This window comes from Rana temporaria, chromosome 13 (assembly GCF_905171775.1).
Source record: "Rana temporaria chromosome 13, aRanTem1.1, whole genome shotgun sequence".
Taxonomy (NCBI): domain Eukaryota; kingdom Metazoa; phylum Chordata; class Amphibia; order Anura; family Ranidae; genus Rana; species Rana temporaria.
The window spans coordinates 16,216,254-16,244,162 of record NC_053501.1 but is presented as its reverse complement, the minus strand read 5'-3'; the positions used below and the strand labels follow the sequence as shown (position 1 = coordinate 16,244,162).

At 46.8% G+C, this 27,909-nt stretch overlaps 1 protein-coding gene across 4 annotated transcripts in view; it reads right to left on the bottom strand.

Moving 5' to 3' along the window:
• Positions 1-27,909, bottom strand: part of NRXN3 (neurexin 3) — a 546,212-nt gene that overhangs the window by 512,054 nt on the left and 6,249 nt on the right. For all 4 annotated transcript variants that reach the window (XM_040333785.1, XM_040333786.1, XM_040333788.1 and 1 more), the window contains exon 2: positions 2,728-3,657. In XM_040333785.1, coding sequence (XP_040189719.1) covers positions 2,728-3,439 — 712 coding nt within the window. In that variant the 5' untranslated portion in view covers positions 3,440-3,657. The remainder of the gene's footprint in view (positions 1-2,727; positions 3,658-27,909) is intronic.

Genomic DNA, 27,909 nt, shown 5'->3' with positions numbered 1-27,909 from the left:
CACCGGGGGTCACAGATCAGAACACACACACCGGGGGTCACAGATCAGAATACACACAGCGGGGGTCACAGATCAGAATACACACACCGGGGGTCACAGATCAGAATACACACACACCGGGGGTCACAGATCAGAATACACACACCGGGGGTCACATATCAGAGTACACACACCGGGGGTCACAGATCAGAGTACACACACCGGGGGTCACAGATCAGAATACACACACTGGTGTCACAGATCAGAGTACACACACCGGGGGTCACAGATCAGAATACACACACACCGGGGTCACAGATCAGAATACACACACCGGGGGTCACAGATCAGAATACACACACACCGGGGGTCACAGATCAGAATACACACACACGGGGGTCACAGATCAGAATACACACACACGGGGGTCACAGATCAGAATACACACACTGGGGTCACAGATCAGAATACACACACACCGGGGGTCACATATCAGAATACACACACCAGGGGTCACAGATCAGAATACACACACTGGGGTCACAGATCAGAATACACACACCGGGGGTCACAGATCAGAATACACACACACCGGGGGTCACAGATCAGAATACACACACCGGGGTCATGGATCAGAACACACACACCGGGGGTCACAGATCAGAATACACACACCAGGGGTCACAGAGCAGAATACACACACACCGGGGGGTCACAGATCAGAGTACACACACCGGGGGTCACAGATCAGAGTACACACACCGGGGGTCACAGATCAGAGTACACACACTGGGGTCACAGATCACAATACACACAGCGGGGTCACAGATCACAATACACACACCGGGGGTCACAGATCACAATACACACACCGGGGGTCACAGATCAGAGTACACACACCGGGGGTCACAGATCAGAATACACACACCGGGGGTCACAGATCAGAATACACACAACGGGGTCACAGATCAGAATACACACACACCGGAGGTCACAGATCAGAGTAGACACACCGGGGGTCACAGATCAGAATACACACCGGGGTCACAGATCAGAGTACACACCGGGGTCACAGATCAGAACACACACACACCGGGGGTCACAGATCAGAATACACACACCGGGGGTCACAGATCAGAATACACACACATTGGGGTCACAGATCAGAATATACACACACACCGGGGGTCACAGATCAGAATACACACACACGGGGTCACAGATCAGAATACACACACCGGGGTCACAGATCAGAATACACACACACCGGGGTCACAGATCAGAATACACACACACAGGGTCACAGATCAGAATACACACACACCGGAGGTCACAGATCAGAATACACACCGGGGTCACAGATCAGAGTACACACACCGGGGTCACAGATCAGAACACACACACACCGGGGGTCACAGATCAGAATACACACACCGGGGGTCACAGATCAGAATACACACACACACATTGGGGTTACAGATCAGAATACACACACACATTGGGGTCACAGATCAGAATACACACACACACCGGGGGTCACAGATCAGAATACACACACACGGGGTCACAGATCAGAGTACACACACCGGGGGTCACAGATCCGAGTACACACACCGGGGGTCACAGATCCGAGTACACCCACCGGGGGTCACAGATCAGAATACACACCGGGGTCACAGATCAGAGTACACACACCGGGGTCACAGATCAGAATACACACACCGGGGTCACAGATCAGAATACACACACACCGGGGGTCACAGATCAGAATACACACACCGGGGGTCACAGATCAGAATACACACACACCGGGGGTCACAGATCAGAATACACACACACCGGGGGTCACAGATCAGAATACACACACCGGGGGTCACAGATCAGAATACACACAACGGGGTCACAGATCAGAGTACAGATCAGAGTACACACACCGGGGTCACAGATCAGAGTACACACACCGGGGTCACAGATCAGAATACACACACCGGGGTCACAGATCAGAGTACAGATCAGAGTACACACATTGGGGTGACACTTTCTGAACACACAGCTTGAAATAAACATTGCATCTGGTAGAATACAACTTCCATTTAATGTTCCTAAAAGGGGAAATAATAATTAGACCTCGGCATACAATCCCCTCCTAATACACATGACCCATGAACAGCGTTCTGCACGTGGCGGGATCAGAGTTCAGCCAATCAGGAGTCACCATATTCTGGAACACATGCGGTATTCTTCAATCCCGTCCTGCTCTGCTCAGAGGAATCATTTGTTGCAACATTTGGGTAAGACATTTCAGACCCATAGAGGGGGACTATTGGTGGAAAATACACATTTCTTATATTCCGGCTACATAATGGCATCTCAACTTGTGCTCCCGTCAAGGACTACAAGTTCCAGCAGTTCTGTATGCCACCAGACTGCATAACCAGCGACTTCTTATTCCTTGGAGATTCCAGCTCCAACCACCCATAGCAGGCATCACAGGGGGGGGGTCTTAGTCACACTGATAAGTTCTCTCTTTATTTTTACTTTGAAAGAATGCAGCAGCATGAGTGAGACACCATTCCTTGTGTACAAAGCCTGAGCCTGGGGGGAATTTCGCTGCCGGAGCCAGAATACAGGAAACCAGGGATGATCCACTACACTGACCAAATGTCAACCTTTAACATGATATTAATCAAAGGACTATCACTGCTCGAAATGATTACCCCTCTTTATACCCACAAGCCCCAGTCATACCTTCAGAGCAGAACTTGCCCACATATCCGGTTGCCATGCAGTCGCAGGTGGGCTCGCCGTTCAACAAAAGACAAGCGCCTCCGTTCTCACAAGGGTTCTCCGTGCACAGACCCTCCTGATCCAGGCGGACGCCTTGACTTCCCAGCAGCTTCGGCTCCGAGTTTCCATACTTAAGGTCAGATAAAAATCCAGAAAAGGTGGGAACGTCTTGGATGGAGCTGTAGGTCAAGGCGTCGGAGCGGATATCCTCGGGAACACCGCCCAAGAAGAGGTCGCTGACAATATTCATGTGCTGCCGCTGTGGCCGGACCTCCCCGGGTTTGACTTCTCCATCTAGAACCAGTGTGGTCCTCAATTTATTGCGGCTCACCCTCACGAAGTGCCAACCGCCGTCGTTGATCGCCTTGTCGCTCAGCACCGTGGTTTCGGCACAGTCAATGCTAAACTGCAGCTGGACCCGGCCGTCCGCCAGGGACAGGCAGAGAAAGTCGCAGATACCTCCGTCATCGAAGTAAAGGAGAAGGCCGGTGGAGACATTGGTCCTGAGCTGGAAGCTGAGTTCACTGTGGGTGCTGGCATCCCAACGCAAGTAGCGGGCCCACTGGTTGGGCAGGCCCATGAATTCAAGTCCCAGGCTGAGCCCCAAGATGGAGCCCAGGAGAAAACTTAAGCTGAAAGTGAAGGTGAGTGAGTGAAGGCCGGAGGAGGACATGGTGGTCTGCAGGAGAGAAGCGGAAACTGGAGGAGGAACTGCAGGGAAGAGAGAAGGAAGAAGAAGAGGAAAATCCAGGTTCTCAGAGAAGAGAGCAGGAAGATGCTCTTGTTCCACCGCCCAGACCACGCTTCATAAGAACAGTGTTCTCTCACAGTCGTTCTAGATGTGCAGAAACCGTTCTGGGTCCTTCAAGGGTCTCTCTTACAGACTCACTTCTGGAAAAAAGAAAACAAAGACAAAGTATTAGTCCAACATTGGTCTACCAGGAAACCTTCACATGTATGAGGGGTGCAACCTACGGGATGCCATCAACTTGGGTCTACAACATGAGCCTCGGTGTTTGGGGTTCCCTACATGACGTGACACGTGACTCCAACATTTCTATCCAAAATGGGTGGAAGAAAAAGCTGCAGGTTTTATGGTTGTGTGCTTCTACCATTATTAAATTAAAAGGGGACTAACCCCCAGCCAGAACGGCTCGGATGATGGTGGCAAGCTTACTGAGGAGGAACAGGAAGTGAGAAATTCAGACAAAGAAAAAAAAAACATTTAGAAGGGAAATTGAAGGAAAGGGTAAGTGAACCAACAATGTACTAGCTTAAAGGAACCTATTTAGAAAATTAAAAACTAACCTTTACAACCCCTTTAAAAATAAAAATCGCCAATCAATACATTTACATTTAGCAAGAAGTGTATAGACATGTAAGTGGTCTCAGCCTACCCTCCTGGAATGCCACCAAAATTCGGATGGGAGCATTGGGTCTCCAAATAGTTGGCTGACAATGTGGGATCCCAACTGAAGCAGAGTGCCGTGACTCGGATCTGACATGCCCGATCCACTGCGCATAAGCCTGGCCCAGCCAGCACCCCACACACCGTAGAGATGTCCCATACATGGAGGAGGGTAAAAGCATAGTCCACACGGGCCGAATGTCGGGCGGCATCCCAGCCGCCTGACATAGAACCCAGCTGGCATTTGGCTCCTGTGTACAGCAGCTGGTTGGACACAAGCTTTAGGAGGAGAGAACATACGCCAAGGTGTCTATGACAACGCGTTTTGGAGGTGAGATGTTGACCAAAAAGTTTAGTGTCTGCTAACCACTGACTTGGCAAAACTACTTGTAAGACCCACAGACTGCTGCTGATCAAGCTTAGCTCAGGGCTTGACAAATTTGCTTTGAATCTAGGAGCCGGCTCAAAAAGTTAGAAGCTAGTTTAAATCTTACGGATTTAACACATCCCAGAAGGAGAACTTAGGCCTCATGTACACTGCTGCTGGTACACGGACATCAGGATCAATCAGTACACAGGGTCGTTTATAGTCGTTTCTAGGCAGTTGCGTTTATAGGCTTTAACCCCCAAAAATGCATTTAGAGGCAGTTGAAGCATCAAACGTGGCTAAACGCTGCAACTCGCGTTTAGACGTTTTTCATAAAAAAAAAAAAAAAAAAAAAAATTATATACATATATTTTTTTTTTCTTCAAATGCCACTAGACGCAAACGCAGCTAAACGCGGCTAAACGCCCGTTTTTAGACACTGGTTTCTAGCTGTCAAGTTAAATAGTTCAGGAGAGGTTGAACAACGTCCCATGTACATGAAGCCTAATCCTTTAACCCTTTCAAAGCCAGAGCCATTTTGTTAGATTTTTGCGCATGTTTAAAACATTTTAGGCCAGAAGACTACATAAAACACCCAAACGTGATATATTTTCTGAAAGCAGACACCATAGAGAATAAAATAGTGGTAGTTTCAATCCCCCCTCCCCCCAAAGAAAACACATTAAATGTACATTTTTGGGGGCACAAAAACACAAAAAATTACCCAAATTTTGGTAAAATCTGAGTAAATAGATACCCAACAAGTCCATCCTTAAAGCGGTTGTATACCCTCTTGTTACAGTGCCTTCGCGAAAGTATTCGGCCCCCTTGAACTTTGCGACCTTTTGCCACATTTCTGGCTTCAAAACATAAATATATAAAACCGTTTTTTGTTTTTTTTTGAAGAATCAACAAGTGGGACACAATCATGAAGTGGAACGAAATTTATTGGATATTTCAAACTTTTTTAACAAATAAAAAACTGAAAAATTGGGCGTGCAAAATTATTCAGCCCCTTTACTTTCAGTGCAGCAAACTCTCTCCAGAAGTTCAGTGAGGATCTCTGAATGATCCAATGTTGACCTAAATGACTAATGATGATAAATAGAATCCACCTGTGTGTAATTATCTTAAAGGGGTTGTTAGACACCTTAACGTATGGTCTCTTCTCCTGAAGTCTAGCACACACTAGTAGATTTTCGATGAACTCGAAAAAAAGGATCCGCTGAACTAACCATGTACTGTTAGTACAGCGATCTCCTCTGCTGCGCTGTTGTGTTCTGACGGGAGGGACGGCCCCCCTGCCAGAGCACTCCAATCAGCGCTCTCTGCCATTGGCTGAGAACACTGATCGGGAGCTGATCTGCAGACTTTTTTGGGGATGGCCCCATCGACAGAAATTGGCCAGCATGTGTCCAACTGGCTGCTGAACACACAAGCCAAATGTCGGCCGGTTTCAATGGAACCGGCCAATGCCACCCGACATTCTGCCTGTGTGGACCAGGCTTTATCCTCCTCCGTTTTGAGGGACATCTCAATTGTGCTTGGATCTGGCTGGACCGGGCACATGCGCAGTGGTTTGGGCACGCCAGATCAGAGTCAAGGCCAGGGGTCAAGTCCTGGGGAAAAAAGTGTGGGAACTCCCACCCAAGATCCACTCCCCCCACCAAATTTTTTTTTAAATGATACGCTCATATGCATAATTACTAAACCGCATGTTTTTTGTTTTTTTCGATCCACTGTACCTTAGTAATCCTTTATGTTACTGCCCACTTCCTGTATATTAATTCATCGGGTAGTGTGCGGGTAGCGGCATTGAGGAAGTGACGGAATACCCGCACACTACCCGATGAATCCATATACAGGAAGCGGACAGTAACATAAAGGATTACTAAGGTTCGCCTGCCCCTGACAGTGACTCGAGCTGGGCATCGCCGCTTAGTGAAGGATCGGCTCGGGCGGCTCGGCTGCTCTAGTTTTGCAAAGGGAACTGCGTTCCTGCTGTGAAAAAAGTGCAGGAACTCCGTTCCCACAGGACTTGAGCCCTGGTCAAGGTGGTCTGCTTGAGTTGGGTCCCTTAGCCGTCAGCCAACTATTTGTTAGTTATGACTTTAGGCGATCCTTGAAAACTAATTTATTCAGGGAAGCCTACCCCACCTCTCACCTAAAAATCTGTACTTCAGTCGCCTCCATCAGATCATTCCCCGCAGCCATAACTTTCGTATCACCCCCCCCTCCCTATAGATTGTAAGCTCCGTGTACAAGGCCCTCCTATTGCTTCTATACTAAACTGTGTTGTAATCATGCTGTCTCTGTATATTGTAAAGCGCAAACTGTTGGCGCTGTATAAATCCTGTATGATAATGATAAGGACTGTGGTGGGGACATTAGAGTGCAAGCTCCTCTGATGAATAGGACCGATGTGACTGGCATAGAGGTTCCCGGTACAGCACTGAAAATGGCATTGCTATATAAATAAATGAACAGCAAACAAAGTAATACAAGCACATTATGGGATTAAATTGTGCATATCAGAGTATGAAAACATATGTAAATGCTGCAGGTTACGAGGCCTCCATACACCGCAACACCTGGACAATAAATAAATCATACCCTGCACCACCGTCCCTGCATATGGTATCAGGTGACACTCGGAATACAGGAACCAAAACCAACAGAGGCCAAAACCAACAGGCTATTGTCTGTGCAGCACCAGCTAGGATATACACAAGCCTAAAATGATAATAAATCCAAAAGCAAACATTATCCTGCATCTAACAAATCTTAGCTTTGGTGGCTGCGTTTCGTTTTCTTTTTTAGGCTTCCTTACTTTTATTTTCAACTTGTGATCCAGCTCAATTCAGACTTGTACCACTCCAAAGCTGCGCCAACTTTGGAGTGCAACTTTAGATGGGTGCAACTTGGATTTGACTTTGACCGGTGATAATGGACAACTGTTACACAACTGTTGCATTGCAAAACATTCAAGTACGAATGTGAATGTCAGGAAACGTTTGAGGGTTAAAGCAGTTGTAAACCCCGCTTGGTGACTTAAACCTACAGGTAAGTCTATAATAAGGCTTACCTGTAAGAAAAATGTATATATCTCCTAAACCTGCACGGTTTAGGAGATATTCACCCTGCATGCAGCTGCTGATGTTAGCGGGGCATGTGCTTTAAAGGTCCGGCTTACCATGCCGAATCTTCAGAGCTTCTTGCCGGAACCAAGGGTTTCCGCGCACATGTGCTGAAGTGAAGTCATCGCTAAAGAAAGTACGGGAGAACATGTCAGCCCTCTTAGCAGTGACCGGGCACTGCTGGACGGGCTTTGTTCTAAAGGCAAGTATTTCAGAATGTGCCAGTATGCATTATGCCTTGGTCTTGCAGGTTTTTTTTTCCCCAGGGTTTACAACCTCTTACCTCGTACACACAACTGGTTTTCTCGGAGAGGTTTCATCGGGTATCCCGGTCGTGTGTATGCTCCTCGCAGGTTTTCTGATGGGAAAACTGCCCAAAAACCTTAAAAAAAAAAAAAAAAAACGGAACCAGCTTTCTTTTCCTACCGGGAAAGCCGGCGGACTTTTTGGCAGTTTTCCTATGGGAAAAACTGCGATGGAGCATACACACGGCCGGGGTTCCCGGCCAAAGCTCTATCGCAGTTTTCCTGTCGGGAAAACCAGCCGTCTGTAGGGGAAAAAGACTGCCCGAGCAGGTTCTCGGCTTTTCACTCTGGATTTCCGATGGGAACTTTTCCCGTCGGAAATCCCGCATGTGTGTACGGGGCATCAACCATTGAAGTCTATTGCCCGCAAGTTGCATGGAAGTCGGACCAAAGTAGTGTGGCCACCTGACGTCACACAGTTTGGCACCAGCGTTAATTGTGACGTCAATTTCCGCTTCAGTTTTAATTGTAGTTTAGTCATCTTAATTGTTTTAGTCATATTTTAGTTGACTAAAACTTAATTTCAATGACGAAAATATTTCTGGCAACTAAATTAAAACTGTGTGGCACATGCACAATACAGGAACACATTTCAAAGTCGTTTCACTTTTTTGTGGCTGATGGAACAGTGTGATAGCTTTGAAATGCGCCAAACTGACCTCAGGCAGCCTCATTTCTGGGTGAGTATCAGCTTTAGCGTTCCCCACAGACCTATGATAGCAGCTTTCTGCCGACACAGCACAATGTCATCCCCATGCCAATAGCCAAGGCTGGGCCTTGTGGACATCGCTCTGCCACCTCCTATACATGGCACGTGTGTGAGCGCAATTTTTATTTGAATAAACGTTCCACTAGTTTTTATGGTACATCATGGGTTTGCATCTTGTTTTATTCTTTTACAGTTTGGGGAAGGCCCTTTTCTGTTCCAGTATGACCGTGCCCCTGTGTACAAGGCTAGCTCCATAAAGACATGGTTGGACCAGTGCCATAACAACATGGTTTGACCAGTTTGGACCAGCGCCATAAAGACATGGTTTGACCAGTTCGGACCAGCGCCATAAAGACATGGTTTGACCAGTTTGGACCAGCACCATAAAGACATGGTTTGACCAGTTTGGGGTGGAGGAACAAAGACCTCCACTGTTTGTGACCTGGATTTTCCTATACAACATCAGTACCTGGACCTCAAAAAGGGCACAAATTCCAACAGACACTCCAAAATCTTGTGGGAAACCCTCCCAGAAGAGTGGAAGCTGTTATAACCACAAAAAGGGGGTCCAACGCCATATTAATGGCCATGGTTTTGGAATGGGAGGTTCAACAAGATCATATTGGTGTAATGTCCAGAGGTGGCCCTTTGCGAGCCTTTATTCGGCCCTTGGGGCAGTACAGTATTGCTCCCAACAATATGAGGCACTATTTCTTCCAATGATACCAACAATGGGGCACCATTTATTCCACCAATAGCAATGATGGAGCACTATTCCTCCTCCTACTGCCCACCAGCACTGGGGCCATGTTTATTCTCACTGATGCTCGGCCCTGATGAATTTTCTACCCCCACTGGCCAGAATCCCCCCCCCCCCCTCCTAAGTCTGAAAGACAGTAAACTGGCCCTTTGCTTGAAAAGTATGGAGACCCCTGCCATATAGTATATTTTGCGATGACGACATGTCTGGGTTTTGTACTTATATCTAGTTTTTTTTACTGTTCTTGGAGAAACTGTTTCAGCAAAAAAGTTTCTCTTTTTTTGGTGTAAAATTTAGAATAGAAAACAAACTAGCATAACTCATTCATTCCACACACAAAAATATGGAGGCTTAAAGCGGGGGTTCACCCTAAAAAAAAAATGTCTATCTACCATACAAACTAGCATACTAGCGTCAGCTACAGTATGCCTTTTATTTTTTGCGCTGTACTTACGGTTTAATCCGTAACTTTTGTTTCAGACTCCGGCCGGGAAATGGGCGTTCCTATGAAGAGGGGTACATGATTGACGTCCAGCTATGGTGCGTCATGCCTTCCGAAAAAAGCCGAAATAGCCCTAGTCTGTGCGCAGGCGCCGTGAAGAGCCTAGTCCTACTCCGGCAATTTTCGGAATGTGTGACGCACCATAGCCGGCCGTCAATCATGTTCCACTCTTCATAAGAACGCCTACTCCCCGCGGGAGTCTGAAACGAAAGTTACGGATTAAACCGTAAGTACAGCGCAAAAAAAAAAAAGGCATACTGTAGCTGATGCTAGTATGCTAGTTTGGATGGTACAAAGTTGTGTTTTTGGGTGAACCTCCGCTTTAATACACAAAATGTAGGTGCTGATCTGGACAATCCAAGACCCAGTTGCAGATCCCCAGATAGACCTGTGAATACCAATTTCCAAGCTAGACGCCAACTCTCCCCATAGGCTTGGCTGTGCTGCGAGACCCTCGTCAGTGGCAGTCAATTAAAGTTGAAAAAAAAAATCAATATGAATAGCAGCATACAAGCCGAGGTCCCCAGACAGACATCATGACACGGAGCGTCAAGCTTCACAAGTCGAACAATCAACGTCAGCCGGCAAACAATTAACCCCCCCCCCCCCCTCAGACAGCCGATCTTGACAGGAGAATTCCAAGGGAAAGTTATTCATCTCCGAATCCAGAATTGTTCCCTCCAATGGTTTCCGACTAAGCCAGCTGAGCCTCATCCACACAACCGCATGCAAAGAGCGCTCACCCAAACCAACCAACGCGATCAGATCTGTACTGGATACAATATTCCCAACTTTCCTCTGCACAAATAAGAAAAACCTGACTTTGTAACGGCAATCACATTGACTCATTATTTAAAAGTGATCATCAAAAGTAAATGTAAAGAAATTAATAGAAGCTTTAACCACTTAAGGACCGGACCAATATGCTGCTACATGACCCAAGGGGTTTTTACAATTCGGCACTGCGTCGCTTTAACAGACAATTGCGCGATCGTGCGACGTGGCTCCCAAACAAAATTGGCGTCCTTTTTTCCCCACAAATAGAGCTTTCTTTTGGTGGTATTTGATCACCTTTGCGGTTTTTATTTTTTGCGCTATAAACAAAAATAGAGCGACAATTTTGAAAAAAAATCAATATTTTTTACTTTTTGCTATAATAAATATCCCCCAAAAACATATATAAATTTTTTTTTCCCTCAGTTTAGGCCGATACGTATTCTTCTACCTATTTTTGTTAAAAAAAAAAAATCGCAATAAGCGGTTATCTGGTGGTTTGCGCAAAATTTATAGCGTTTACAAAAAAGGGGATAGTTTTATTGCATTTTTATTAATTATTATTTTTTATTCTGTAGGACTGACGTCATCGATCGAGTCTCCCTATATAAGGGATCACTCGATTGATGCAGCGCCATAGTGAAGCACGGGGAAGCCGTGTTTACATACGGCTCTCCCCGTTCTTCAGCTCCGGGGAGCGATCGCGCTGTCGTCCCGGATCGCTCCCCGAGGGAACCCGACCGCCGCATGTAGCGTGGGGGGGGTCCCGATTGGACCCCCGACCCACGTCTAGGCAGGGACGTACAGGTACGCCGATGTGCCTGTACGTGCCATTCTGCCGACGTATATGTACATGCGGCGGTCGGGAAGTGGTTAATACAATAAATGTTAAACATGTTTCCGTTCTTTATAAACCTACAGCTTTCATTGAAATCATCCCTGCTAGTTCTGCCATGATGCTTGCTCAGGTACTTCCTGTTATAAGGTGACAACACTCTGTCCCCGTCTCCCAATTGTGCTCCTGTGTTGTCACCCTGTCATTTGTACACCCGACACACTACAAACAACCATGCAGAAACACATAGCAAAGGTATGGTCCACCATCACCATACAGAAGCTGGTCCAGATCAACCATGTGCAACTGACACTATGTATGGCCAGGGCCAAAAGTTTTGAGCATGACACAAATATTAATTTTCACCAAGTCTGCTGCTTCAGTGTTTTTAGATCTTTTTGTCAGATGTTACTGTGGAATACTGAAGTATAAATACAAGCATTTCATAAGTGTCAAAGGCTTTTGACAATTACATTAAATTTGCGCATAGTCAATATTTGCCATGTTGACCCTTCTTTTTCAAGACCTCTGCCGTTCTCCCTGGTATGCCGTCAGTCAACTTCTGGGCCACATTTTGACTGAAGGCAGCATATTCTTCCATAATCAATGCTTGGAGTTTGTCAGACGTTACCGTATATATTCGAGTATAAGCCAAAGTTTTTCAGCACTTTTTTTGTGCTGAAAATGCCACCTTCAGTTTATACTCGAGTCACCTTTTTGCGTCTTATCTCCCAGACTTTGGGGACCCGGTACCGGCCGGCCGTAGGTCATGAGGCATGGGCACAGTGAGGCATTGGCACAGTGAGACATGCAGATGGACACCCTAGGCTTATACTTTTTTGTGGTACAATTAGGTGCCTCGGGTTATATTCGGGTCGGCTTATACTCGAGTATATACGATATGGATTTTGGAATATGTAACCAGTGAACATAGTTGTACCCACACACACCATTCCAAATATTCCAATAATCCTTGTGTGGACATTGTATTTACTTCATCAATACCTCTCTGGCTTTTGTCAGTTGAAGGTCCTCTATACACCGCTGAACTCACAGCAATCCGATCATTGATCATTTGATCCAGCATTTATTATGGATTGTTATGGATTTTCACCACTGATTCATTATCTTTCAAATAATGGGAAGGGATTGACTCAAATAGATTGCCAAATTCTGTTTGTTTCGGCAAACAATGGCTTACGAGATATTTTTATTTCAGTATCATTTACATCAATTTAGACTCAAAGGAAATTGCCTCACATCTATTCATCTACACAAACAAACAAGAATTAGTGTAGCATCAAATGATCATTCTCTCTACACGTAACACATAATTTTATCGGTTTATACTGTATGGTTGATAGGATTAAAAAAAAAAAGCATAATTGTAAGGCCAGCATAGGACTGCCTACACTGGTATGTAGACTATAGGACAGGCCGGTATGTTCTGAAATGGGGACTAAAGGCACTAATCACGTCTTTATAATAGCAGGATGATGAAAACAGTTCAGTTTCGTTAAAGTGGAGGTTCACCCAAAATCTTAATTTTTAACATTAGATTGATGCTCATTTTGTCAAGGGGAATCTTCTCCGCCACTTCCGGGTATGGGCTGCGGGACTGGGCGTTCCTATTTGATTGACAGGCTTCCGACAGGCTTCCGACGGTCACATACATCGCATCACGATTTTCCGAAAGTAGCCGAACGTTGGTGCGCAGGCGCCGTATAGAGCCGCACCGATGTTCGGCTTCTTTCGGCTACTCGTGACGCGATGTATGCGACCGTCGGAAGCCTGTCGGAAGCCTGTCAATAAAATAGGAACGCCCAGTCCCGAAGACCATACCCGGAAGCGTCGGAGAAGATCTATCTCTAAAAACGGTAAGTACTGCTTCGATTTTAAAAAAAACACCCGATTACCCTTGACCTCGATCTAATGTTAAAAATTGTTTTTCAGGTGAACTCCCGCTTTAAGTAGAAGAAAGAGCCATCATAAGAGACCACTATGAATCAACAAGCCAAGATAACAAACTTTGCACATAGAGAGCTATCCCAAGAGATCACTCCCTTCAGACCAACAAGCAAAAAAATGGACTCTTGTACATTATAGAACTATCCTCTGCCAAGAGTCTCTGCCCCACACTTTGCTTTTCTCTGGGCCCATGGGATCGATTAGCCACAAATTACGAATTTATCTCTGCCCATACTCCCCTGGCCCCACTGTTGGAGAACTCAGACTACACCCCAGAATTGGTCCAATCAATGGTGGGCCAACATGGGTCTTCTGCGTATAGCAGATTTTTATGACCATCTAGGGGTCTTGTCAATGCAACTCCTACGAGAGAAACACGACTTACCACAAACGGAACAATATAGTTATGCTCAAATAGCACACTTCATAAACTCCTTGCGAAGGAGGTCTGACCTCTCCACCACTACGCTCATTGAATATCTGTGGGGGCATTGACAAACACACAGGTTACATCTCCAAGCTCTATGGTGTTATGTCCTCTATTGAGGTGAAGTTACCCTACATGGAGAGATGGGAGCAGGACATGGGAACACCCTTGGCAGAATGGCATAAGATGCCTCAGTATCCAGCCAAATCAATATATCCTTAAATGAAGCCAACTACAAAGTATTTCTGAGGTGGTATATGATCCCTGCCAGGCTAACCTGGTGGTTCCCTGAAGCTTCCTCCCTTTGTTTCAGGGGTTGTGGTCAGGTGGGTACGACCTATCACACTTGGTAGACATGCCCAAAAGTCAGGAGATTCGGGATCTGTACCTACAATTTCATTTATTCGCTTACTGGCATTAACCTAACCAAGTCCCCACACCAAGCGTTACTTGGCCACCCAGTGGTGGGAGCTCCAAAGTCTACACAATGCGTGATTGCATTTTTTTTTATGGCAGCGAAAATCTCTATAGCTAGATCTTGGAAGTCCCCTATGATACCTTTTGCCTTCCTTAATGCTAAAATGTCATGGATCACGATCAATGAACGCCCTACTGCAATTTTGCAAGACAAGGTGCCAATATCTAAAAAAACTTGGGACCCCTGGATTAAATATCTGATGGGGACTGGCCACCTGCCTTTAATTATTTTTCCTCTCTTTTCTATGTATTCTTCTCTCTTAGTTCCTCTAACCTACCAGAAGGAGTTTTGAGAGGACTCTCCTGGGTTTTCCACCCTGCGTGGGGGAGGGGATGAAATATGTAGGAGAATTCTGTTAACTGACATAATGATCTTCTGGCGAAAAGGTATACCCTGCACCTAGATGACTCTCCATATTAATGTTTAATGCACAACAAATGTAACTGTTAATCCTTCTGTAGCTAAGCAGAAAGAAAGATTACCTCTCTCCAAGCTTCTGATCCCTCATGTTGCTCCCGCCCTACTCAAACCGACAGGTGCTGGCTCTGCACAAGTCCATGAAAAAAGAGCAAAAACCGGACTGCCGCACTCCGTTGAATGGAGTCTTTATTGTGTAAAATCAATGAAATCCAATACAATGCAGTCAAATGAAAAGTGGTCAAAACAGGAACACAGTGGCTAACGCGTTTCACATCGTGAGATGCTTACTCATAGCACCTGTCTGCATACGTGTACAGCTGACACCACTTTCTCATTGGGTGTCTTGTTTCCTTTTCTCTTATTGCATTTTCAATAAAAACAATTGGAAACAAACTATCCCAAGAGATCTGGGGCCAACAACCCAAGATGCTAAACCATGTACATGGAGAACTATCTCAGGAAATTACTCTGGCCCAAAAAGCACAAATGCTGAATCTTGTATTTAGAGAGCCTTCTCAAAAATCCAGACCAACAAGCCAAGCCGAGTCCAAAACTTGAACATAGAGCTATTCCAAGAGATCATTCTGGACCAACAAGCCAAGATACCTTGTACACAGAGAGCTATCCCAAGAAATGACTCTGGGCCGAAAAGCCAAGATTCTGAACCTCTAAACCTTGTGCATTATCCCAAGAGATCACTAATAGGTAGATTTAGTAAGAGTTAGGCCGACTTATCAGTAGATAGCGGATGGCCGCTAGGTGGCGCTTCCATTGCGGTCGGCGTAGAATATGTAAATGAGTTGATACGCCGATTCACGAACTTACGCCCGGCCGCCGCAGTAGTTTTACGCCGTTTCCGTAAGGCATTAGCAGGTCTAAAGTTATTCCACCTATTAGGTGGAATAACAATGTTAAAGTATGGCCACCGTTCCCGCCGCGATATTCGAATTTTTTACGTCGTTTTCGTAAGTCGTCCGCGAATCGGGATTTACGTCGTTTACGTCCACGTCGAAATCAATAGGCCCGTGCGGCGTAGTTAGCCGCAATGCACACTGGAAATGTAGGTGCCCGGCGCATGCGCATTAAGAAAAGAAAAAAGTAAAAAAACGTGAGGTCAAGCCTCATTGCCATCAAACACGCCCCCCTCCAACACATTTGAATTCGGCGCCCTTACGCCCGCCCGCTTTAGGCTACGCCACCGTATATTAGCAGGCAAGTACATTGAGAATCATGTACTTGCCTAGCTAACTTACGGCGGCGTAGCCTAAACACGCTAAGCTACGCCGCCGCAAGTTTGCACCTTCGTACCTGAATCTACCTATATGGATCCACAAACCAAAATTCTAAAACCTTGTACATGGTCTGGAGTGATATCTTGAACCCCCATAGTGAGCTATCCCAAGTGGTTAATAGAATTTTTCCTACATGAGCCGCTTCTGAATTAAAACCGCTTTTCATTTCAATCAGTAAGGGCTCAAAATTTCTACAACTGTTCAATGCTACAAACGTGGTATATAAATACCGTATATAAAATGTCCCCTGAAATCTCATTACCTGCTCATGTGACTAATTCCCTCTCTTTTATTAGGGACCACATATGCCATGTGCAACGATTGATGTTTTTATGCACCTGATCAATGCCTGTCACCACAACGACACATAAAAAACACTATAAACCCTTGCACAGAGCGTACAATGTGCATTGGACCTCCAAGGGCCTGTTCACAATAGTATGCCGCTAATGCATATGGGTCCTTAGAGGTAAAAGTCACATTTCTGGCATCCCCTGCAACAGAAGTTTTTTAAATTATCTTATTTTCTTCTAAAGAGATGCACACGCTACAACTTTTTCTCAACGTGACAATGAGACAGCTCAGGTGGTCATAATGAAGGCTGACCAACCAAGCCATTCAGAATTCTGTGAAAGCACATGGAGAAACTAACAGCATTTTCTTCAGAACACGGAAAGCTACGAGTCTTAAAACGTTTTTCACCAAGATCCCTACAATGCGCAAAGTTCCCGTATATCAATAGACAGGGTGTTGTTTCCCTGCAGACTGATCAGACACCCCCAGAGCTCTGCAGCATGCAACCAGCAATTCTTGAGCATTTCCGAAGCAATCAGAGATCTTTTTGGGAGTTCGCTCAGCCAACAAATTAGAATTTACTACAAGTACCCTTCAGGGCAGCCGGAGAAGAGTTTGTCTTCTATGTATGTTATCGCTCACAGAAAGAGCCAAGGGACAAATAAATAATACATTTAACAAACCCTCCCAAAGTCTCAGGAGGATGCCAGATATCTGTTCAAAAGTGTGAACACAGCTGAGGATTCCTGGAACCATGTACAGTGCATGTAATGATAGGCTATCCAATGACTTCCACAAGACACTGGTCTGTGCAAGACCTCTCAACAGAATGGACAACCGATGTCCCTCAACAACACCAAGACCTGGAATCCCTCACCAAGGTGTCCCCCACTAACACAGAGCCAGCGTCCCTTAGTAGCACGGAGACAATCCTCATCAACATTGGAACCATGAGTCCCTTGCCAGCACTGAGATGTTCCTCACCAACTCTCAGCAGAATGGACATCTGATGTTCCTCAACATTGCTGAGACCTGGAGACCCTCACCAGCACTGAAACCCACAATCCCTCAATACCAAGGTCCAGCACCCCTCACAACACTGAAACCCAGCTTCCCTTAACTCAGTAATATTTATCCACAATCTCTCCCAGGAAATATATGTAGCGGGGTCTTCCTGTCAGAGTCTAATGACAAGCCATCTCCCGCTGGAACTTTATTCTACTTTTAAATATGTAAGATGCCTTTAAGGAAGTTATGCATTGTGGGACTGCAAGTAGCAGGAGATATGGACTCCATTGACTCTTAGGAGAAACAGACTACACATCCCACAATGCCCTGCAGCATGGGAGCATGTGACACCTCCACACAGACTTATGGGGGAGGTTACTTAAGGAAAGGGCGCGGCTGACCTCTCTCTCTCGGGAACAGCATTCTTCACCTCTGCGGAGCTGCTGAAGATAGCACAGCATGGTTAGGCCAGAAGCCTGGGCCTAAATTCATGAGAGAACAGCCATCCGGAAGGAAGCAAGACTCCAGTGTCCAGCCCGTGTTCCCGGGGATCGAAGAGGCAGCCCAGCTGACACCAGAAACAGTGGAGCATCCTCGTCCGGGATCCTTGTGCTGCGGAGCAGTGTTCTACCAACGCACCTTCTGAGGAGAATTCAAGCGGACCGGCCTGTTGGGTGAGAGAGCACATGCTCAACTTCTAACTCCCCATTCAGACAGACACCTTAGTGCCACCTCACAGGCCGGAGACACATGTTGACCTCCCGCTGAGACTTGGAGGCCCTATTAACCGTGTAAGTGTTTTTTACAGAAGTGACTGACGCTGACGAGCGATCAGTTCACCAACGTTTGTTGTTCCGGATACTTTGTTATGTAGCTTCACCCATCAATTGCCATTTGTGGATTAAAAGTTTAACGTGCACCAACCGGCCGCAACGTGGGTTCTAACTGTTTATAGGACTGCCCGCTAGAGGACGCTCGTGAGCATAGACTGCCTACTTTAGTCAAATGAATGGTACCATTCTTTAGTTTAGGACTTTATCTACTGATAGTAATTGCTGATTCCAGTAAGGGCCCTGAATCACAGTGAATCATTATCTGCCAGTCGTTGGTTTGTGATGTAAATCCAATCCTGTTTGCCAAGTTCACATAAAGTAAACTTATCTTCTCTGATTTGAACATATCCACTGTGTGAAGTGTATTTTCTAGTCTGGAGGGACCGTCCAAAGGAAGCAGGTATTACTATTATCATATTGTTACTGCATGTTGTGTGCCTGCTATTTGCGACCCCAGCCAAGCAGAGGTCACAATACCCTACAATACCAGACTTCTGATGTGTCAAGGGAGGGTTCGAGTAAGTTAAATAGGGGTGAGCCAAGTCAAAGAGAGTAGATCCCAAAACAAACCAGCGACTCCTTCGGGGGTAGCGCTACATATATAAAGACTATTCCTGGTTTGTTTGATTCTAAACTATACATGTTAATTCAAAGATCTGGTCACATTGGCATCTGTTCAATGTAGGAGCCGGACAGTCTGCCAATTGGGTCTCCTGCTATTGTCTGAAGGTGCTCTGTGTTTATACTCATAATTTGTATTGTACCTTCTGAGCTTGAAATCGGCAAATCTGACCTGGAATGAAACCTCTGAGGCCTCGTACACACGGCCGAGTTTCTCGGCAAAAACCAGCAAGAAGCTTGCTGTTTTTTTTGTTTTGTTTTTTGCAGAGGAAACCGGTCGTGTGTACACTTTGACGGAGGAAACCGACGAGGATCTCGTCGGGCCAAAAAGAGAACATGTTCTCTATTTCCTTGACGGCAATGGGAAAATTTGGCTCGCCGAGATCCTCGGTGGCTTCACAAGGAACTCGACGAGCAAAACGATGTGTTTTGCCCGTCGAGTTTCTCGGCCGTGTGTACGCGGCCCGAGTCATCCAGGTGGCTAATAAACATAATGTTATAGTATATGTCAGTTGTTGTAATTATGTTTCTGGTTACAGTTTGTATTGTTAGGGTAATATGATCAGGAGGGGGGATGTCCTCCTGTGGGATATAAAAGTATGTGTCTGAGTTTCAAATAAAGTGTTCCAGTTTTGTAACCAAGCTAGCCTTGCCTGGTTCTTGGTTGCAATATGTGGCTGTAATATCTGATCTCTGATGTTCAGATTGGAGGAGGCTGTATACTGACAGAAGCACTCCAGCGGAGTGAGGAACGGGTTCCATGACCGTACATTCTTCACCAACTCCAGACCAGGAGTCCCTTTTCAAGCACTGAGACCAAGCACCCTCCACTACCAGCACTGAGACACAGTGTCCCTCAAACAATGAGACCTGATGTCCCTTACCAGCACTGAGACAATCCTCATCAACATTGGGACCATGCCAGCACTGAGATGTTCTTCACCAACACCGAGACCTGGAGTCCCTCAATGGCACTGAGACCTTGCAACACTCACCATCTCTGAGAGCTGACAACCAGCAACTTTTAGAAACAATTAGAATCAGAATCCTTCACCAACCCTGAGAGCCAGTGTCCCACAGCCTCACTGGAACACTTACCAGCACTAAGACCTAGTGGTCCTCACCAACAATGATACAAGGCATCCATTACAAGAGCTAAGAACTGACAACCAACATCTTGCACCAGCACTGAGAATCAATGTCATTCCAATAAGAAAAAGGCATTATTTTCCAGCACTGAGAAATGGCATCCTTAACCCGAACTCAGAACCATCATCCATTAACAGAACCGACAACCAGCATATTTCACCAGCACTGAAAATTGACACCCCTTGCCAACATTGAGACCTGACATCCCTCACCAACATTGAAAACTGGTATCCCAAAGGGCACCAAGGTCCTTCACCAGAACGGACAATTGGTGATCTTCTTTTTCAGCTGTGGACAGAACCCTTGACAATAATGCCCATGTGAACCACGATATACACTGAAGAGCAACCATCTGGGTGTACTTTAAGCACAATTGTCTTCCATTGCATTGGTGCTCTCAATTGAAACATTCGGCATTCCATTGTCCACCATGCACACAGGAGGCCACAAATCAGCTTCAAACTTCAGCTTGTTCAAATAAGCTTTACCAATAAACCCTGGAATCTGATTGGTTCCTATGCACAGTAGCACCAGATTCTGAGAGCACCAGTTTTAATAAATCCTCCCCCCAAGCTGTCCACCATTTTACAATATCCTACTAGAGAAGAGTTTTTCATTAAGGTGGAAAAAGAAAAAATTATTTTTCTAAATGCAATTGTATAAACAATGGCCCAGATTCACAAAGAACTTACGCCGACGTAAGTGCAAATGTCGTATCTGTGCGCCAGACCCACAAACAGACATGCGCCTAAAACCAGGCTACACCCTGCCGACGTAGCTTGCACACGCCGGCATAGGTTGGGCGCACATTTAGGCTGGACGCATGGGGCTGCTCCCATTGATTAGCCATTCAAACATGCAAATGAGGGAAATACGGCGATTCACGAACGTGCGCATGCTACGCGAGGTGCGCGTAAGTTGTACGTCCGGCGTAAAGTTATTCCCCATAAAAAAGGTGCAACCCAGCAACAGACATGCACAGGTCTGCACCAGGGAACACAAGCCGGCGTATTGTGCGTTGGACATGTGTCTGGCTGGGCGTACGTTATGTTCACGGCATACGCAGTGATCCGGCATAGCTTAGGCAGTTTTGCCGGTGTGGTTGTGAGCAGGCGCATGGGGGTGCGTCCACGTCACGGCGCATGCTCAGTTTGTGATACGTACCTGTCTGGCGCTCGGCCCATCATTTGCATGGGCTCACGTCCACTTCCACCTACGCCGACGTGCGCCTTCGGAACCCACGGCACGCTGGCACAGCGTTGGGAGCACTGGCTTGATGAATGCAATGCTTGCCTCTCTGCGCTGCGTTGGCGTAGCGTACAGTGTTTGCTCTATGGCGGCATAATGTGCGCCCTGCTCTCTGTGAATCTGGGCCATTATATTTACTTTATTGCATCACACTGATACAGCCTACCAGTAGCATTAAACCTTTTCTAACAGTTTTAATAACTGTTAAACCTGCCAGTAGATTCATTATTTTTCTACAGGCAGTAACAGGGTGACACCACTGTTCATTCAGCAGTGAAATCTCAAAGCAGTGTTGTCACCCTATGGACAAGCATGTGAAAAAAGATTGAATAATCTAAATACTATGACCCGGATTCAGAAAGACTTACGACAGGCGTATCTAGCCGTCGTAAGTCCGAATGCGCGCCGTCGCAACTTTAAGCGTATGCTCAAACTGAGATACGCTTAAATGTTGCTAAAATGTTGCTAAAGTCTCCTACGCCGTCGTATCTTAACTGCATATTTACGCTGGCCGCTAGGGGCGTGTACGCTGATTTACGCCTAGAATATGTAAATCAGCTAGATACGCCTATTCACGAACGTACGCCCGTCCGTCGCAGTACATATACGCCGTTTACGTAAGGCTTTTTCCGGCGTAAAGTTACCCCTGCTATATGAGGCGCAGCCAATGTTAAGTATGGACGTCGGGCCAGCGTCGAATTTTCCGTCGATTACGTTGTTTGCGCAAGTCAATCGCGAATAGGGCTGTTCGTAATTTACGTTCACGTCGAAAGCATTGGCTTTTTGCAGGCTAATTTGGAGCATGCGCACTGGGATACTTTCACGGATGGCGCATGCGCCATTCGGAAAAAGCGTCATTTACGTGGGGTCACAATAAATTTACATAAAACACGCCTACATCTTCCACATTTGAATTAGGCGGGCTTTACGCTGGCCTATTTACGCTACGCCGCCGCAACTTTGCTTTGTGAATACTGCACTTGCCTGTCAAACTTGCGGGGGCGTAACGTAAATAGGATACGTTACGCCCGCACACAAATACGCGCTCCCTACCTGAATCTACCCCTATCAGTACAAACCCCCACACAGGTACCAGAAAACAATACAGTTCTCTATAGTGGGTCTTTAAGATGTATAGTTGAGGTATATACACACCAATCAGCCATAACTTTATAACCACCCACCTAATACTGAGTAAGTCCCCTTTTGGCACTAAAACAGCCCTGACATGGATGCCAGTAGACCTCTGAAGGTATGCTGTGGTATCTGACACCAAGCCATCAGTAGCAGATCCTTTAAGTCCTGTAGGTTTGGAGGTGGGGCCTTCAAGGATCATTTTCCCATCACATGCACAAATACTTGTTTTGATTGAGATAAGAAGAATCTGGAGGCCAAGTCAAGACTTCAAACTGGTGTTCCTCAACCCACTTTTTTGTCGATGCATTATCCTGTTGAAATAGGCCACTGCTATTGGGTAATACCGTTTCCATGAAGGGATGTACTTGGTCACCATTAGGTAGGTGTTACGTGTCAATGTATCATCCACATGAATGGCAGGAGCCAAGGTTTCCCAGCAGAACATTGCCCAAAGCATCTCACTGCCTCCACCGGCTTGCCTTCTTCCCATACTGCATCCTGGTGCCATCCTCACCAGGTAAGTGACGCACACACCTGGCCATCCACATGATGTAATAGAAAATATGACTCATCAGATCAGGCCACCTTCTTCCATTGCTCTGTGGTCCAGTTCCAATGCTCATGTGTCCATTGTAGGTACTTTTGGCTGTGGAAATGGGTCAGCATGGGCACCCTTACCAGTCTGCCGCAACCCAGCCCCATACACAACAAGCTGTGGTGAATTTTTTTTTCTGCTTTTAACAAATCAACTTCAGGGGCAACATGCTATTCTAATGAGATAATCAACGTTATTGACTTTACCTGTCATTGGTCATAACGCTATGGCTGATTTGTGTACTTTCCTTTAACTTATCTGGCTTCCTGTATAGTATTCACAATGAAGAATTCAGCCAAAGGTCACTGTGAGCCTCCTACAGCCTAAAATGGCAGCTAACAGAGCAATACTCTGCACAGATGTGTATACCTCCGGGAATGTCTGGCATATCCGTGAATGTTGTTAGTAGTAATGTACAGTACCATTACGTTACAGGTTATGTTATATGTGTACCCAACATCCAGATCACTACAAACGCTGTGTGTAATGTGAGCTGCACCGGCAACTATTGTGTAGTTGATGATAACTTCACAGGGTAACCCAACACGACCTATCCAGTGTTCAGATCGAGTGTCACTACACCAAGCCATCCATAATACCCAGAATTCCCATCTCCCGTTCTACCTGAGCTGACTGGTCATCCCGCTAACTTCTAGTTGGATGGGGGACGTCTGATAGACATGACCATGTTATTGGATGGGGGACGTCTGATAGACATGACCATGTTATTGGATGGGGGACGTCTGATAGACATGACCATGTTATTGGATGGGGGACGTCTGATAGACATGACCATGTTATTGGATGGGGCACGTCTGATAGACATGACCATGTTATTGGATGGGGCACGTCTGATAGACATGACCATGATATTGGATGGGGCACGTCTGATAGACATGACCATGTTATTGGATGGGGCACGTCTGATAGACATGACCATGTTATTGGATAGGTGACGTCTGATAGACATGACAATGGTATTGGATAGGTGACGTCTGATAGACATGACCATGTTATTGGATGGGGCACGTCTGATAGACATGACCATGTTATTGGATGGGGCACGTCTGATAGACATGACCATGTTATTGGATGGGGCACGTCTGATAGACATGACCATGTTATTGGATGGGGCACGTCTGATAGACATGACCATGTTATTGGATGGGGCACGTCTGATAGACATGACCATGTTATTGGATGGGGCACGTCTGATAGACATGACCATGTTATTGGATGGGGCACGTCTGATAGACATGACCATGTTATTGGATGGGGCACGTCTGATAGACATGACCATGTTATTGGATGGGGCACGTATGATAGACATGACCATGTTATTGGATGGGGCACGTCTGATAGACATGACCATGTTATTGGATGGGGCACGTCTGATAGACATGACCATGTTATTGGATGGGGCACGTCTGATAGACATGACCATGTTATTGGATGGGGCACGTCTGATAGACATGACCATGTTATTGGATGGGGCACGTCTGATAGACATGACCATGTTATTGGATGGGGGACGTCTGATAGACATGACCATGTTATTGGATGGGGGACGTCTGATAGACATGACCATGTTATTGGATGGGGGACGTCTGATAGACATGACCATGTTATTGGATGGGGCACGTCTGATAGACATGACCATGTTATTGGATGGGGGACGTCTGATAGACATGACCATGTTATTGGTTGGGTGACGTCTGATAGACATGACCATGTTATTGGTTGGGGGACGTCTGATAGACATGACCAGGTTATTGGTTGGGGGACGTCTGATAGACATGACCATGTTATTGGTTGGGGGACGTCTGATAGACATGACCATGTTATTGGTTGGGGGACGTCTGATAGACATGACCAGGTTATTGGTTGGGTGACGTCTGATAGACATGACCATGTTGTTGGATGGGGGACGTCTGATAGACATGACCATGTTATTGGATGGGGCACGTCTGATAGACATGACCATGTTATTGGATGGGGCACGTCTGATAGACATGACCATGTTATTGGATGGGGGACGTCTGATAGACATGACCATGTTATTGGTTGGGGGACGTCTGATAGACATGACCAGGTTATTGGTTGGGTGACGTCTGATAGACAGGACCAGGTTATTGGTTGGGGGACGTCTGATAGACATGACCATGTTATTGGTTGGGGGACGTCTGATAGACATGACCATGTTATTGGATGGGGCACGTCTGATAGACATGACCATGTTATTGGTTGGGTGACGTCTGATAGACATGACCATGTTGTTGGATGGGTGACGTCTGATAGACATGACCATGTTATTGGATGGGGCACGTCTGATAGACATGACCATGTTATTGGTTGGGGGACGTCTGATGGACATCACAACGGTATTGCATAGGTGATGTGAAGGATTTGACAAATAGGGGTTGATTTACTAAAATTGGAGAGTGCAAAATCTGGTGCAGCTCTGTACAAAAACCAATCAGCTTCCAGGTTTTATTGGCAAAGCTTAATTGAACAAGCTGTATATAGAAGCCGATTGGCTACCATGCACTAGACCAGATTCGGAGTGCTCCAGTTTTAGTAAATCTCCTCCATATTGCGAACAAGATTTTAATGCACAATCTTTCTGCCATCACCGCAAATATGCACAATTCTGTGAACGATCTGTTGTTGGTAATCACCTTCACCGTCTAATGAGCAAACAATGTACTAAGGCTCCATGGCTCATTTGCATATACAAGTCTATGCAGATTTGAAATTGAAGCATCGGGTGGGGGATCCGGGTCCTAGGAGAACGCCCAACACTGGCACTCCAACCACAAAACCTGCTGAATGCCATATATGGGGGAAAACAGCCTAGTGCCATCCGAAGGTGCACACTGCCCCATTCCCCACCCAGGCAGGAGATGATTGTGCCTGGCACACATGGACAGGATGCAAAGGGAGTGCAGTGCTGGGTGTTCAGTGAATGTACAGGAAGGGCAGAGGGCACAGTGCTGGGCGTTCAGTGAATGTGCAGGAAGGGCAGAGGGCACAGTGCTGAGCATTCAGTGAATGTGCAGGAAGGGCAGAGGACACAGTGCTGGGCGTTCAGTGAATGTGCAGGAAGGGCAGAGGGCACAGTGCTTGGCGTTCAGTGAATGTGCGAAAGGGCAGAGGGCACAGTGCTGAGCATTCAGTGAATGTACAGGAAGGGCACAGTGCTGGGAATTCAGTGAATGTACAGAAAGGGCAGAGCGTGCAGTGCTGGGCGTTCAGTGAATGTACAGGAAGGGCAGAGGGCACAGTGCTGGGCATTTAGTGACTATATGGGGAAAGGCAGAGGGCACAGTGCTGGGCATTCAGTGAATGTACAGGAAGGGCAGAGGGCACAGTGCTGCGCGTTCAGTGACTATATAGGGAAAGGCAGAGGGTGCAGTGCTGGATGTTCAGTGACTATACAGGGAAAGGCAGCGGGCGCAGTGCTGGGCATTCAGTGACTATATGGGGAAAGGCAGAGGGTGCAGTGCTGGGCGTTTAATGAATGTACAGGAAGGGCAGAGAGCCCAGTGTTTGGCGTTCAGTGACTGTACAGGAAGAATAGAGGGCCCAGTGCTTGGTTTAGTGAATGCACAAGAAGAGCAGAGGGCGCAATGCTGGGCGTTCAGTGACTATATGGCAAGGGCAGAGGGTCTAGTGCTGGCCATTCAGTGACAAATAGGAAGAGTCCAGTGGGCAAAGGACTGGGTGGGTATAGCGATACTGAAGAGGTTGCAGAGCTGGGCAGGCATGTTGCTGGGTGATGCCAGGATAATGGAAGCTGTAGGACATCACTGAGGTAAGTTGCCATCATGCATTGCACAGACACAGAGGAATTGTCACTTTCTATTGTCATTAGCCCTCATCATGGAGCTAGGAATTGACGACTCGGAGCCCCCAGCTACTGTCCACCTCTTCACCACACTGCATTAACTCTTACCTCCCTGGGCACACCATTAGATTGTGAGCTCATTAGCCCAGTTCAGGGCCTGTATATAGGAGCAAGGACAGCATGCTGTATTTTGGTCAGTAATGGCACTGGCGTCTCAGGGGTTAACCCTTGAAATGCCCAGAGTCTCGGTGACTTGTGGCACACTGTGTCCGCTTTGGAAATTATGCCGTTCGGCATCCCCTCTTTAATCACAGCCAGGTGATAGTGCGGCCCCCGGGGGAGAGGCTGACACATTGATTACACATCCACTGCAATTACCTGTACTCCCAACAAGTCTATAACTGCACTGCAACTGGCCAGACCGACCCCGCGCCACCAGCCGTGTCACTGCCAGGGCCAGGAGGCCGAGGGGGCCACACATGCTGGGGGGGGGGGGGGGTCCAACCGGAGATCACTGAATTCTTAGCCCTGATAGTCTAAAGAGAGGGGGAGCAGCTGGGGAGCCCATTGTCACTATGCCTAGCTTCATGGAGGGGGAAAGTAATAGTGGGGAGCAGAGGGGTGTGGGGGGCCAATGGGTTGTGGATGCCACTGGAGAATTGAGGAGGGATAATACTGGAGGAGAGGAGTCTGACACTGCAGGGTGAAAAGGGGGGGGGTGACACTGACAGTGTGGTCATTGGAGGGGGGTGTGAGTGTGAAACTGGAGAGTAATGGGGGTTCAGCGTCACAATTGGGGGGTGAGGGGGGATGTGATACTAGAGAAGGGGATGAAAGTGACACTAGACATTATGGTGAGGGGGCTTGAGCGTGACATCACAGGGAGGAAAATGTGTCACCAGGGGGGGGGGGGGATAGTGTGAAACTGGAGAGAAAAGGGGGGGGGTTTGAGTGTCACCCCAGGGGGGTGACAATGGAGAAGGGGAGGGTCAGTGTGACAGAAGATAGTGGGGGGGGCGAGTGGCAGTG